The sequence below is a fragment of the Pyrenophora tritici-repentis genome, chromosome 2 (assembly GCF_003171515.1).
Source record: "Pyrenophora tritici-repentis strain M4 chromosome 2, whole genome shotgun sequence".
Classification (NCBI taxonomy): Eukaryota; Fungi; Ascomycota; class Dothideomycetes; order Pleosporales; family Pleosporaceae; genus Pyrenophora; species Pyrenophora tritici-repentis.
This window is the reverse complement of record NC_089391.1, coordinates 468,796-482,123: the sequence shown is the minus strand read 5'-3', so window position 1 is coordinate 482,123 and position 13,328 is coordinate 468,796. Positions and strand designations below refer to the sequence as shown.

General features: G+C 47.1%; 5 protein-coding genes across 5 annotated transcripts; 2 read left to right on the top strand and 3 right to left on the bottom strand.

Annotated features, from left to right (window-relative positions):
* Positions 1 to 350: 350 nt before the first annotated feature.
* On the top strand, positions 351 to 998 carry PtrM4_056650 (uncharacterized protein; the record flags this gene model as incomplete). The annotated part of the gene is made up of 2 exons (XM_066105265.1): positions 351 to 467; positions 513 to 998. 2 exons carry the CDS (start codon positions 351 to 353, stop codon positions 996 to 998), a joined length of 603 nt encoding a protein of 200 aa, XP_065963892.1.
* Positions 999 to 1,464: 466 nt separating this feature from the next.
* On the bottom strand, positions 1,465 to 1,765 carry PtrM4_056640 (uncharacterized protein; the record flags this gene model as incomplete). Its single annotated transcript, XM_066105264.1, has 2 exons — positions 1,465 to 1,501; positions 1,620 to 1,765. 2 exons carry the CDS (start codon positions 1,763 to 1,765, stop codon positions 1,465 to 1,467), a joined length of 183 nt encoding a protein of 60 aa, XP_065963891.1.
* A 116-nt stretch (positions 1,766 to 1,881) lies between these two features.
* Positions 1,882 to 6,389, bottom strand: PtrM4_056630 (uncharacterized protein; the record flags this gene model as incomplete). The annotated part of the gene is made up of 2 exons (XM_066105263.1): positions 1,882 to 5,033; positions 5,261 to 6,389. 2 exons carry the CDS (start codon positions 6,387 to 6,389, stop codon positions 1,882 to 1,884), a joined length of 4,281 nt encoding a protein of 1,426 aa, XP_065963890.1.
* A 1,544-nt stretch (positions 6,390 to 7,933) lies between these two features.
* PtrM4_056620 (Dimer-Tnp-hAT domain containing protein) lies at positions 7,934 to 9,976 on the top strand (the record flags this gene model as incomplete). Its single annotated transcript, XM_066105262.1, has 1 exon — positions 7,934 to 9,976. One exon carries the CDS (start codon positions 7,934 to 7,936, stop codon positions 9,974 to 9,976), a length of 2,043 nt encoding a protein of 680 aa, XP_065963889.1.
* A 2,570-nt stretch (positions 9,977 to 12,546) lies between these two features.
* Positions 12,547 to 13,261, bottom strand: PtrM4_056610 (uncharacterized protein; the record flags this gene model as incomplete). The annotated part of the gene is made up of 2 exons (XM_066105261.1): positions 12,547 to 12,587; positions 12,646 to 13,261. The coding sequence occupies 2 exons, from the start codon at positions 13,259 to 13,261 to the stop codon at positions 12,547 to 12,549; spliced, it is 657 nt and encodes a 218-aa protein (XP_065963888.1).
* Between the last annotated feature and the right edge of the window lie 67 nt (positions 13,262 to 13,328).

Genomic DNA, 13,328 nt, shown 5'->3' with positions numbered 1-13,328 from the left:
TATTCCTTATCTTCGCTGGCCAGTACCACCTATCAGCCTAGTATAAGGAGGATATCCTACGCGACTAGGCGATCGCAGTCAGCGACAATGGCTGGACGAATAATGAGCTTGGAGTTGAGTGGCTAAAGCACTTCAACGCTCACACGCAGGCTCGTACTATAGGCGCGCGTCGCCTGCTTATTATTGATGGCCATAGGAGCCACTAGTCTCTAGAGTTCCAGGAGCTCTGCAAGGAGAACAATATCTATACGCTCTGTATGCCTCCTCACTCATCTCACCTACTCTAGCCACTTAATGTTAGCTGCTTCTCGCAATTGAAGCGCGCGTACAGCCATAAGGTGGAGAGCCTCATGCGCAACCACATCAACCACATCACTAAGCTAGAGTTTCTGCCAGCGTTTAAGGCTGCGTTTGATCGAGCGTTCACGCCAGCCAACATCTGCTCAGCCTTCCGCGGCGCAGGCCTTGTTCCTCTATAACTAGAGGCTGTTCTATCAAAGGTAGATGTACAGCTGCGTACACCTACTCCTCCAGCAGCTGCTCTACCAGAGGCTCCCTGGGTAGCTCAAACACCAAGCAACGCGCGTGAGCTTGAGGCTCAGTTAAGCCTTATATGTAGGCGCGTGCGCCAGCGTAAGAGCTTATCACTAGCTTCGATCATTGAGGCGATTGACCAGCTAAAGAAGGGCGCTGAGGTGATGATGCTGTCTGCTAAGCTGATGCGCGATCGGATCTCTAGTCTTGAGAAGGCCAACAGCGCAGCCTCAGCGCGTAGGCAGCGCTCTAAAAGGCGTATACAGAAGCATGGAGTACTCACAAAGGGAGCTGGAGAGGATATACTGGCTCAAAATGAGGCTGACCAGCAGATTGCTCATGAAGAGCGTCAAGGAGGAGCGCGATCAGGCCTCAGCCAGCGGGCTCAAAGGCGCTGCACCAGGTGCAAGGAGACTGGGCACAACTCACGCATATGCAACACTAATACGATCAATATAGAGTAATCTACTGTATCAATATCTAGCAATAGTATTATCGCGTTGTTGAGATGCGTCGCTTTGAAGTTGCAAAAGTTTGGTTAGGTGGCGGCTCGCTTGTACTGGCGGCTCGCTTATAAAACATGTTATCCATGGAGAGATACTAGAGAAAACATTCAAAGGAAAGTGCAAGGCCTTTAGAAAAGCACTTTTCCCTCCTCCTCCAACAGCAGAACTACCAAGCTTTCTAAACTATCAAGAGAGCATTTGGGACTGGCCGCAACTATCAATTTCTGAACTAGAACAAGCCTGTTCTAGTAAAGTTAAAAGTAGTACACCAGGGCCTGACGCCATTACTCAAGATATTATAACCGCTACGTTTAAGTTCAACCCAGAGATCCTCTTCATCACCTACTCAATCTTGTTGTCAGATCAGATAAGATATTGCACAAAAGTGATGGATGTTTATGATTTATTTGTTCTTGTCTCTGTTCTAAGGTGCGCGCTGAGAGTTTTGTTCTGCTAAGACGCTAACCCGTTATTAGCTAGCGGTGTCGGCACTTTCGGCTCGACACGCCTGCTATCTGACACACCCCCTCAGCTTGGAAGGCATATTGCAAGCTGCATAAACTGGTTGATCGATCCTACATAATGAGGCCTTCCAGTTGCTCTTGCACCTCCTTGAGCTCAATCTCTCTGAGCGGGGCTTCTTCGCGCTCGACGAGTCCCAGTTGATCAAGGAACCTGGCCCATTTATTGGCTGGCAGTGGCTTTGTGAACCCGTCTGCGATCATGTTGTCAGACGGCACATACTCTACCTTGATCACCTTTCGGGTAACCTCCTGTCGTAGCCAGTGATTGTGTATGTCAACGTGCCGAAGCTTTGTTTGCAATTTGGCAACGTCTTCATTTACTGAAGCTCTTTTAACAACCGCGACGTTAAGATTGCCTCCTTAGCAACTTGTGATAGGGCAAGCAGCTCTGCTTCTGTTGTTGATGTTGTCACAGTATCTTGCTTGCTTGCTCTCCAGGCGATGAGTCCTCCGAACAGCTTGATTGCGTATCCCTGCGAGCTTTTCCTATCCAGTGTGTTGTCTGCAAACGACGCGTCACTTGCTACCTCGAGGCCATCGCCTCTACCGAGTTCGAGGGCTAGGGATTCTGTTTTCTTGAGATACAGGAGCACACGGTCTGCAGCGTCTTGGTGTTCTGTACTTGGATTGATTAGGAAGCGAGCAAGTCGTGATGTTGCAAAGGCTATGTCGGGTCTTGTTGTGACTGCAGCGAATAGAAGCGATCCAATCTTGCGTTGGTACTTGTTGACTTCAGCTGGTGCTGCGAGTCCTTCTCGTGGTCGGAGTTCGATGCCTGACATTGGCGTATCATGCCTTACATTTTGGTGGTTGATGAGTTGACTGATTTTGTCGACGTATGCAGCTTGAGATAGCTGTATGGTCTTCTGCTTGCGATTGCGCATAACCTCTACACCGAGAAACCACTGTAAGTTGTCTCCTCCCGTACAAGCGTATTTTTCTTGGATCCAGTTGATGGCCTTCATGGCCTCTGATTCTTGCTTTGAACGGTACGCAACGATGATGTCGTCCACATAGAAGAAGATGATAACTCCGTCTTTGATCATGCAGCATGGCTCCTGTGGTATTTGTTGAAACCCTATCGAAGCAAGAGTTGCGGTGAATTCTTTCTGCCACAGTAATGGTGAGATCCGGAGCCCGTAGAGTGCCTTTTGCACTTTGAGTAGAGTGCCAGGCTTCTGATATCCTTTTGGCATCCTCATGTATATTTCTCTGTCGATTGCAGCATGCACAAAAGCATTAGTGACGTCGTATTGTTTCAGCTCAAGATCGTATTTGGCGGCGATTGCCATAAGCATTCTGAATGAGCGTCCTGCCAATGTTGCTGCGTATGTGTCTTGGGAGGTGATGTTGCGTTGTTGGTCTCCCCTTACTACCAATCTTGCCTTGCATTTGATGAGGCGGTGATGCTTGTCGAGTTTGTAGGTGTATACCCACATACAGTCTAGGATCTGGTGCCCTGCTCGTTTGACTGGTGATGCTTGGACCTCAGTCCATGACTTCATTTGTTGGTGACTCCGAAGGTGTGTCTTTTCTGCTTCCTTGAACATTTCGTATAGTGGATGGTCTTCCAGCTTTGAGTATGCTGTTGGGAGTGGCGGTAGCTGGTTACGATGGGGCTTGATTCCCTTGGATAGTAGTCTCTTCACCTGAGCCTTGTCGATTGACTTTCCTTCGTGTTGACCAATGTGTCCTGATTCGGTGCCGGCCATGAATGCGGCTGCCCATGGACTGGTCATTGATGTTGATTGGTTGGACATGTTCGTCATATCCTCGTTGTTCACCTCTCCTTGAACTAGCAAGGCCACAGGTGGAGGAGTTGGTGGCGGGGTTAGATATGCCTCTACCACCTTCCTTCCTTGGTGGTATCTGGTTTTCTGAGTGCGCGGGCTCTCTTCCTGCGTCGTATCGTCCTCGTAGAACGTCTCGGTTTCTGCTTGTTGGCTCTGAGTACCTGGGAGTTCGACTGTTCTCACCCACGTTGCGATTTCCTCTAGGGTGTTGTGCATGAGATTGTCCATCAGGTCCTCAGTCTTGCCATTGAAGATTGTTTCTTCGTCAAACACTACGTCGCGAGTGCTGATTACCTTTGCCATAGATGGGATCCATATGCGGTAAATGTTCGTCGACTGGTATCCCACTAGGTATCCAATCCAGGCCTTCGGATCTAGTCTCTGTAGCCTGGACTTTCCTCTGTGGGTGTCGTCTGTCATTGCGAAAGCCTTACACCCATATGCTTTTAGGTGAGCTTGATTTGGTTTTCGAGGTCCGGTGACTATGCCGTTCATGGCAGCTGCGTGTGTATAGAATATTTCGTATGGTGTCTTCCAATTGTTTGGGTAATTTGGCGTTCGATTGTATAGGTATACCGCCGCTCTGGTAGTTTCTGGCCAGAGTTCCCATGGAAGGTTTGCATCCAGTCGAATTGCGCGTGCCTTTTCTTTTATAACACCCCCTGAGCGCTCAGCTCCTCCGTTTTGAGCTTGAGTATCTGGAGCGGAGGGCTCGAGTTTGATTGATAGGGACGTGCACCATTTTTCGACCTCTTGTTTGACGGTAACGATCTCGTTGTCAGTCTCGATGACTTTGACTGTGATGTTGAATTGTTTCTTCATGAACTGGACGAAGAGGCCTAGGAGGCGAATGATTGAGCGAGCCGGTCTGTTGTCCTTGAAGTAGAAGTCCCATGTGTATCGGGACCGTCGGCAAGTGATCAGCATTTGGCTCTTCTCCTTGGTGAAACTGCCGTCCTCATACTCATGGAAGTCGATGGCTACCCTTTCACCTGGCCCTTCGTCGTTCAGTCTAGGCGTCCTGCGTATTTGTCGTTTCGATTTTGACCTGCCGCAGGCGTCACACTCCACGGTGGTGATGCCCTTGATCCTCACCCCCTCAGATTGCTGCACGAGGTGCTCGATCGCGGATGGCCCGGGATGTCCGAGTCGTTTGTGCCATAGTATGGCAGTAGCCTTTTGTGGTGATCGTTTGGCTCGATTCATACGCACATGAAAGGCTGAAGTTGATGTAGTAGGTGGCTCGATAACCCATTGCCCATAGTGTTCCGATAAGGTGGCAATGGTTGAACCATCCCATCGTCGTAGGCTTGTCGGGTCTCCTCGATTGTCCCACCATATACCTTGTCTTCGGAGCAGCCTGAATGATACGAGGCTGCAGAGGAAGTCTGGGCACCAGGCAACATTGCTTAGGTGTAGAATTTGTTTGCCCTGAGCCCCCTCTGCCGTCACCTTGACTGCTCCGTATCCTTGTATCCAAACCCTTGAGTTGCCAGCCCAAATGTAATCTCCCATCGCAGGCGGGCGTACGTCTTCGAGCCTTGAGAGGTTGTTGCAGATGTGCGTCGTCGAGCCAGAATCCAGGATGAATGCATCCTTTAATGGGTATCCTTGATTGCTCGCATTGAATGCCGCTTTCATCATGCCCTCGTCCAGCCTCGAGATCTCGCGTCCATCTAGTCAATCAGTGACTGAGTCCGGTGTTTGTGATGTCTTGATGTAGGGTGTAATCGATCGTGATGCCGTAGTTAGGCGTGGTCGCTTCGTTTCCAGGTTTGTTTCCTGTATTATTCTTTGTAAGTCTGCATCATGCTGAAGTTTGTACTGTACCAGCTTTGTGATGTGTTTGTTCGGTTTGAACCAATCTGGGTCTCCAAAGTTGGGTTGACATAGTAGCAGCTACTGATGTCATGGCGTTGTTCACAAGCAGGACATATATCGCCAGCTTCTGCTGTATTCCTTTTCTGGAATTGCTTGGACTTGTTGCCAGGTGCATTCATTTTGCGTTTGTTTGTTTGCCTTTGGTTTCCCTGGCTAGGGTTGGTAGATGGCGCTCTAATTTGCACACTTGAGGCGTCCCCCTGTGTGTTCGAGTCGGATTCACCGCTCGCCGCGTAGGCTGCTTCACCCGTCATAAAGGCACTTCTTGATTTGCCTCGTGTTGGGTGAGCTAGGCTCATATGTTCGCGGAAGAGTTTCATCATCTGCCTTCTTTCTATATTGTTCCGGTCGCTTCCCGCTCCAGTGAATGTTGCCATCCATGCTGGGGCAATCTTAGAGACTGCTTTTAGGAAGTCGTCCACAACCAGCTTGCTTTGTATCACGTCCCCTATCTTTAGGGCTTCGGCGCGAGTTGCAGCTTGGTCGTATTCGCTGAGCCATGATTCCCAATTTTGCGGGCTTCTCATAGGTCTCAAGGAATCGTGGTACCTCTCTCGTACCCTTCTGATCTCATCGTCGAGGTCTACTCCAACTGCTACCTGGAGGTTTGTGATCCAGGTGCGGAGAGTTCCATGTTCCTCAAAGCAGCTCACTTGGAGGTGTGGGCTAACTGTTGCATTCAGGTGTCTGATCATTGCCGCAATGTTTGTGCGTTCGTCTCGATAGTTTCGTTCGCGTATTTTGTATGATTCAAAAACCATCTTGAATTCCCTTGAGTCCCCATCGTATGCCTCCTTCCCCTCCGCTGAGAGTTCTGAGTATCGAGCTGGTATGGCTGGAGTTTGAACAGCAGGGTTGACTATGTCAACTGTATCTTGTGTAGGCGCTCGGGCATTGGCTCTCGCGGTTCGTGTAGAGGAGGATGGAGCTGATGATGTATTTCTCAGAGCAGCGGCTGGTTCATAGTCGGATACGAGTGGAGGGAGAGGTTCGGTCGGCTTTGTACGAGGCTGTGTGTTGCCCGCTGGATCTACAATGTCCCAGATCTCTAGGGCTTCGCATTGCATCTTGATTTGGCGGTACCAGGGGATCCATTTGCTCGAGTCGGTTAGGATAACTGTCGCGTCCCTCTGGTTCTGGTTTATCGTCATTATTGCGTGTTCGTTGCTCTTTATAGAGGCAGTGAGACTCTTAATTGTCAGATCAGATAAGATATTGCACAAAAGTGATGGATGTTTATGATTTATTTGTTCTTGTCTCTGTTCTAAGGTGCGCGCTGAGAGTTTTGTTCTGCTAAGACGCTAACCCGTTATTAGCTAGCGGTGTCGGCACTTTCGGCTCGACACGCCTGCTATCTGACACTTGTTCAATTACGGATACCACCCGCGGTGCTGGAAAGCAGCTACAGGAGCAATTCTCAAAAAACCATCCAAACTAGACTACTCTCTCCCGAAAGCTTATAGAGTAATTACTCTCTTAAACAGCCTAGGGAAGGTACTAGAGAGAATTATCGCTAAAAGACTAGCTAGTCTAGCAGAAACCACAAACCTCCTACACTCCTCACAAATTGGAGGTAGAAACAAGAAATCTGCAATAGACGCCGCTCTCCTCCTAGTAGACCAGATTCAACACAAAAAACAGCAAGGCCAAATTACTTTCACAGTGTTCGTGGACGTCAAAGGAGCTTTTGACCACGTCATACACAACCGATTTCTAGACCGACTTAAGAAACTTGGACTCCCAATTAGCTTAATTTGCTGGGCGAAATCCTTTCTCTCCAACAGGACCCTAAGACTGGCATTCGATAATAAGATTGAAGAATTTAGCAAGATTATAGCAGGCATCCCACAAGGCAGCCCAGTATCACCAATCTTCTTCCTTATCTATATCCGAGACCTATTCCCAGCCTTACAAAGCTTTCAACTATCGTATATTGACGACCTATCTCTTACTACCTCATCAACCTCTCTAAAGAAAAACATAAGAGAACTGCAAAAAGAGATAGCTACACTCTTTGCTACGGGAGAGCAGCTAGACATTATCTTCGACACATCCAAAACAGAGCTAATCCACTTCACCGCTAAGAAGGAGAGGATAGAAAGAGCCCTTATACTCCCAAACAACGACCGGGTAGAACACAAAGACACTGTAAAGTGGCTAGGTATCTATCTAGACAACCGTCTATCATTCAAATCACATGTGTCTATACGTGCAAGCCAAGCTAGACAAGCTTTCTACAGACTAGGAAGACTAGCGAACATTGAACTCGGCCTATCAACACATGCTATCCGGCAACTATATCTAGCATGTGTAACCAGCGTGTCAGACTACGGAGCGCAAATCTACTGGCAAAACCAATTATACGCCACATCAATACTACAATCACTACATAACCTAGCATGCCGGAAGATTCTAGGAGTGTTTAGAACCGCACCAGCCGTTCCAACCAGGGCTCCCAATAGTACGGCCTACTGTTAGTGTACTAATAGTAACACTGATAGTATACTATACCATTATAGCCGTATAAAGATTCGTCTATCCGTATGGTGTGGTGTGAGTGTTGCAATCTTATTAGTATACTATTAGTACTAACAGTGTGAAACACGCTAAATTAATTATGACCAAACAACTATCTAGCGACACGTGTCTCTTTCTTCCCAACAACAGACTCAAGGCTATCTGTACCTTCCTAACTATGTCTAGCATTAGCGAATTCACCGAAGTTGCTAATATTTTGAACCCTGAACATGACTCCCAACCACTGTCCACATCGCAAAATCTAGTCACATCGGAACCTACCAATTCAACAAAATCCCGTCCGCAACGATCGTGGATCTGGCAACACGCAGTAAAGCCACCACCAGGGCAACATAAAATCTACAATAATAAAGGAGCCGCCGTGTGGAGATGTTCTCGCTGCAAGCCTACAGTAGAATATGTCATTACTGGCGGCACGAGGATTATTATGGACCATCTTTCCAGGATTCATCAACTCACCGAAATATTACCGCTAAAAGATGCAAAACGAAAGAGGGCCGATAACGACATACAAGCTTCTATTGCACGCATAAAAGAAGTTGGCGAACGCATCAGATCGCAGCGACTCACTAATGCTTCCGAATCAGAAATCGACCCATTGATTACTCGAGAGCTTTTTGTCAACTGGCTCGCGGCAGACAGCCTTCCCTTTTCATTATGCAAATCAAGAGCTTTCCGAACCTTTCTGCAGTATATCAGCCCTGCTACCAACGATCTCTTACCGGAATCCGATACCACAATACGTCAAGACATGCTTAGCTGTTATATGCAATTAAAATCGGAAACTAAACAGCGCCTTCAAAGTGCTCTGTCACCCATTCACATCACTTATGACCTCTGGACGTCAAGCAACAGACTCGGTCTGATGGGCGTCGTAGCATACTTCGTTGATGAAGATGGGGTTCTCCGTAATCTCACGATCGCTCTTCGAGAGATAGAAGGCTCTCATTCAGGTGAAAATATGGCTAAGATCCTTTGGGATGTTCTGTCAGAATATCAGATCCTGACCAAGCTGGGGTACTTCACTATGGACAATGCAAGTAACAACGATGCCATGTTATTAGCACTCGAATGCCGACTTCAAGAAGAAGGAATAGAATGGGATTCGACTAATCACAGGCTTCGGTGTAACGGCCATATCATCCAGCTAGCCGTAGGAGCCTTTCTGTTTGGACGTCATCCAAATCTCTCAGATAGCGATGATCTTACCCGCGAGGACATTGCTCAATGGCGCCAATTGGGTCCTCTTGGAAAATTGCACAATATCGTTGTTTGGGTCCAACGCAGTCCTCAGCGAATGCAGGCTTTCAAGAAAGACAGTGGTGGCAAAGCTCCGAAACGTGACAACAACACACGTTGGAACTCATGGTTTGAGATGCTAGATTGGTCCCTTAAGCCTGAGCTTCACCTTGCTATCGAGAAAGTTAGCTTCTCGGAGAAAGACCTCTACAATGATCGATTGACCGATGCCGAGTGGGCTGTTCTGGCCAAGATAAGAGATTTCTTGCAACCGTTCAAGGATACGACGATGGCTACGCAAGGCCGCACAGCAACCCTGGAACACGTGCTTCCTTCGATGGACTTTCTTCTACAACACTTCGAAGACGCCAAGACCACCGCAATTGAGGATAACGATCCTATCATGGTAGCTTGTATCGAGACGGGCTGGGCCAAGCTTAATCACTACTACAACCTTACGGATCGAAGTCCTGTATACATTGCCGCTATTGTCCTCAATCCAAAGTGGAAATTCGAGTACTTCACGGGCATATGGACTCCAGGGTGGGTAGAAGATGCAAAACAGCAGTTGCGTGGGTTCTGGCAAGAGCATTACCAATCGAAAGGAGTATCAACCGAGACGGTCACTACGGCCATTACACCAACTCCAAGGAATGCGTACCAGGCTTGGATTAATTCCAAATTAGCCCCCGTGGACTGCGTCGATGAATACTCCCGATACCTTACTGACCCAACTTTGCCACATATTGTCGATGCCTTGCCGTGGTGGGTGCAACAACGAGGTCAATATCCAGCCCTAGGAACAATGGCTATTGATATTCTATCAATTCCGGGAATGTCCGACGAGCCTGAGCGTGTGTTTAGCGGGGCAAGACGAACAACCACTGATTTCCGGGGATCTTTAAAGGCGTCTTCGATTGAAATGCTGGAATGTATCAAGTCATGGAGGGGGTCAAGTTAGGTTGTTCTATTTATAGCGAATACTAATAGTATATACTATTAGTATCAGTATAAGCATTGAATTATCAGTATCGTATGGTATGGATACCAAGCCGTGTGGTATGATATCGTATAAGCCAAATACTAATAGTTGTAACGGTGTGAGGAGAGGAGGAGGACTGCGTTACATTGTATAGCTATCGGGTGAACGCAGCGATTTAATTAAAGGCTTCCGGGCTCATAACTGTAACGGTGTGAGGAGAGGAGGAGGACTGCGTTGCATTGTGTAGCTATGGAGGAACTGCAGCTATATAGGTGTGTGTGATGAGAAAGTGTGGTAGCGATGGCCGTACCCAACTCTCACCCAAGTCGGTCTTGGCAAGTCCCAAACCGTTACAATAGTATACGCACTATTGACACTATTGGGAGCCCTGTCTGCGTATACGTAGATCTCTTGGCCTTCTTGTGCCACTGTAGCCGCGTGTTCAAATGCCTGTGCTATCCCCTCTAGTTCACCGTTGTAGACTAGTTGGGAGCATCCAATGTTTGTCTTTTGAGAAAAGGTTTCTTCGTGGGTGGAGCTGTACGCTACTACACCTACGCCGATCCCTATTCCCTTGTCGTGTTGTGAGGCATCTGAGTAGATTGCGGTGAAGTTATCTCCGCTCCTTGATAGGATATAATCCGCGTGTGCAATTGCCTCTTCCTCTTTGCTCTTTTTTGATACAGTAACCTTGTAGTTAAGACTTTCCCACGGTCTGAACCTATATGGGATTATCTTTTCTACGCTGTTGTTGTCTCTCTCTGGGATTGACTTAACAATAGTATATAGTTGTCTATGCTGGTTTGGCTTTTTGTAGCTAGTTTTGTCTGTATTTGTGATCCTTGTAATTGCTTTCTGGATTGGGTGGTTGCTGGATAGCTGGTGTGCTCTAGACGCATACTTTCGGTTGTTGGTGTTGAGTCTAATTGCAGGTGACGTAAGTCCGGATTCAATGCTTGTTGGTAGAGATGGTGACGTTCTGAACACTCCAATTATCTTTCTACACGCTAGGTTGTGCAGTGATTGTAGGAGGCTAGTGGCGTAGCTTTGGTTCTTCCAGTATATTTGTGATCCGTAGTCTGCAACGCTTGTGACGCATGCTAGGTATAGTTGTCGTACTGCTTTTGGGGAGAGTCCTCTTTCGATGTTGGCTAGTCTCCCTAGTCTATAGAATGCTTTCCTTGCTTGGCTTACGCGTGTAGCAATATGTTCCTTGAAGGACAGTCTATTGTCTATGTGGATACCTAGCCATTTGATTGTGTCTTTCGGTTCTACAATGGTGTTGTCTGGAAGCTGTAGGCTTCTCTCTTTTCTCTCTTTCTTGGCGGTAAAGTGGATGAGCTCTGTCTTAGCTATATCGAACATAATCGCTAAGTTTTTCCCTCGGTGAGATAGTAGGCGGACTTGCTGTTCTAGTATTTTGACATTTTTCTTTAGCGATGTTGAGGATGTCGATAGAGATAGGTCGTCAATATAGGATAGGTTGAAGCTTTGTAGTCCTGGGAAGAGGTCTCTAGTGTAGATAAGAAAGAATATTGGAGACACTGGGCTGCCTTGAGGTATCCCAGCTATTATCTCGGAGAATTCTTGTGTCTTATTGTCGAAGGAGAGTCTTAGCGATCTGTTTGAGAAGAAGGATTTTGTCCAAGCGATAAGACTAATTGGAAGGCCTAGCTTCTTAAGCGTTCGCAGGAATTGATTGTGTGAGACGTGGTCAAATGCTCCCTTTACGTCCAGGAAGATAGTTGATGTTATTTGGCCTTTCTGTTTCTGGTGCTGAATTTGGTCGATGAGTAGCATAGCTGCATCTATTGCAGATTTCTTGAGTCTACCCCCAATTTGGGTTGGGTGTAGTAGCTCTGTGATTTCTGCTAGATTGCTCAGCCTACTTGCGGTGATCCTCTCGTTAATCTTTCCTAAACAGCTTAATAGAGTGATAACTCTGTAGGCTTTTGGGATTGAATAGTCTGGTTTTGATGCCTTTTTAAGAACAGCTCCTGTAGCTTGTTTCCAGCATTTTGGGTGGTATCCATAGTTGAATAGGAGTGAGAAGGCTCTAAACATTGTTTGCGGTTGAGCTTTGTACGCGGCTGTGATTATGTCTTGTGTTATTGCATCTGGTCCTGGGGTGCTACTTTTGACTTGACTTGAGCATGCTCGTTCTAGTTCAGTCGTGGATAGTGCTGGCCAATCCCATCTCTTTTCCTGGTAGTTGGTGAATGTGGGCGCTTCGGTTATGGGCGGTGGTGGGAATAGCGTGTTGCGGAACGCTTGGCATTTCTTGTCGAATGATGTTTCTCCTTGTATAGGTGGAATTCTTTCGACTTTGTTATCCTTTGTATATGCCATGGCTTTGTAGATTGACTGCGGGTCTTCCTTCTCTAGGAATTCATTCCAGTGTTTCCTTTTAGCGTCTTTGATTGCCTTGTTGTAGGTGTTTCGTGCACGTAGGAAGTCTCTTTTCTCTAGGTAGGCGTCGTGTATCGCAGTAGTTTCGAGCTTTTCTTTAAAAATCCTTCTATAGTGGGAAGTGTCTTGCCGTAGCTTTGTCAGCTCTTTGTTCCACCAAGCTTTTGGTTTTGGACCAAGTCTAGTGATAGGGATAGCTTTGTTTGCTGCAGTTTGGATTGCTTGAGTTATTGCTTTACCAATCTCTTCTAGCTGTTGCTCTAGCTCTGTATTGTTGCCGAGGAGGAGGTCCATTAAGTCTGCCTTTCTTGGATCACTGATCTGGTCCATATCTTGCAAGGTTTGACTGTTTTGGATTGCCGTTTCTAGTTCTTTGTTGAAGGTGTCCCAGTTAGCCTTTGCAGTATTAAATCTGGGTTGGTTTGTCGGGTTTTCTACAAGGTCTGCGTTTGTTTGGATGGAGAATAGGAGGCCGTAGTGATCTGATCCAGTTTCAGGTATGGTCTGCCAGTCCGTAGCTTTGCTAGCCAAGTCTGGAGTGACAAGTGAGAGGTCTAGGACTGTTTCTCTAGATAGGTGTGGTCTGAAGAATGTGCCTACTCCTGGTGTGTTTAGGAGCTCTAGATCTTGTTCTTCAATCCAGTCAATAAATGGCTGTGCTCCTTGGCTCGTCGTTGGGCATAGCGGGTCCCACAATGGATGGTGCTCGTTGCTATCTAGTACTAAAATAGAACTTGGCGGAAGCTTAGTGTTAAGTATAGCTCTGGGCAGTGTTTTTTCCCCTTCGGCGTTTGTTTGGTTGTATACGTTAAATAGGTTAAATTGGAAATTAGAACCTTTTATTGTAATAGCCATTGCGTCTGGGTCTATTTTGAAGTCGTTTTGGGTGAATGTCTCTGCTTCTAGTGTTCTAGATATATAA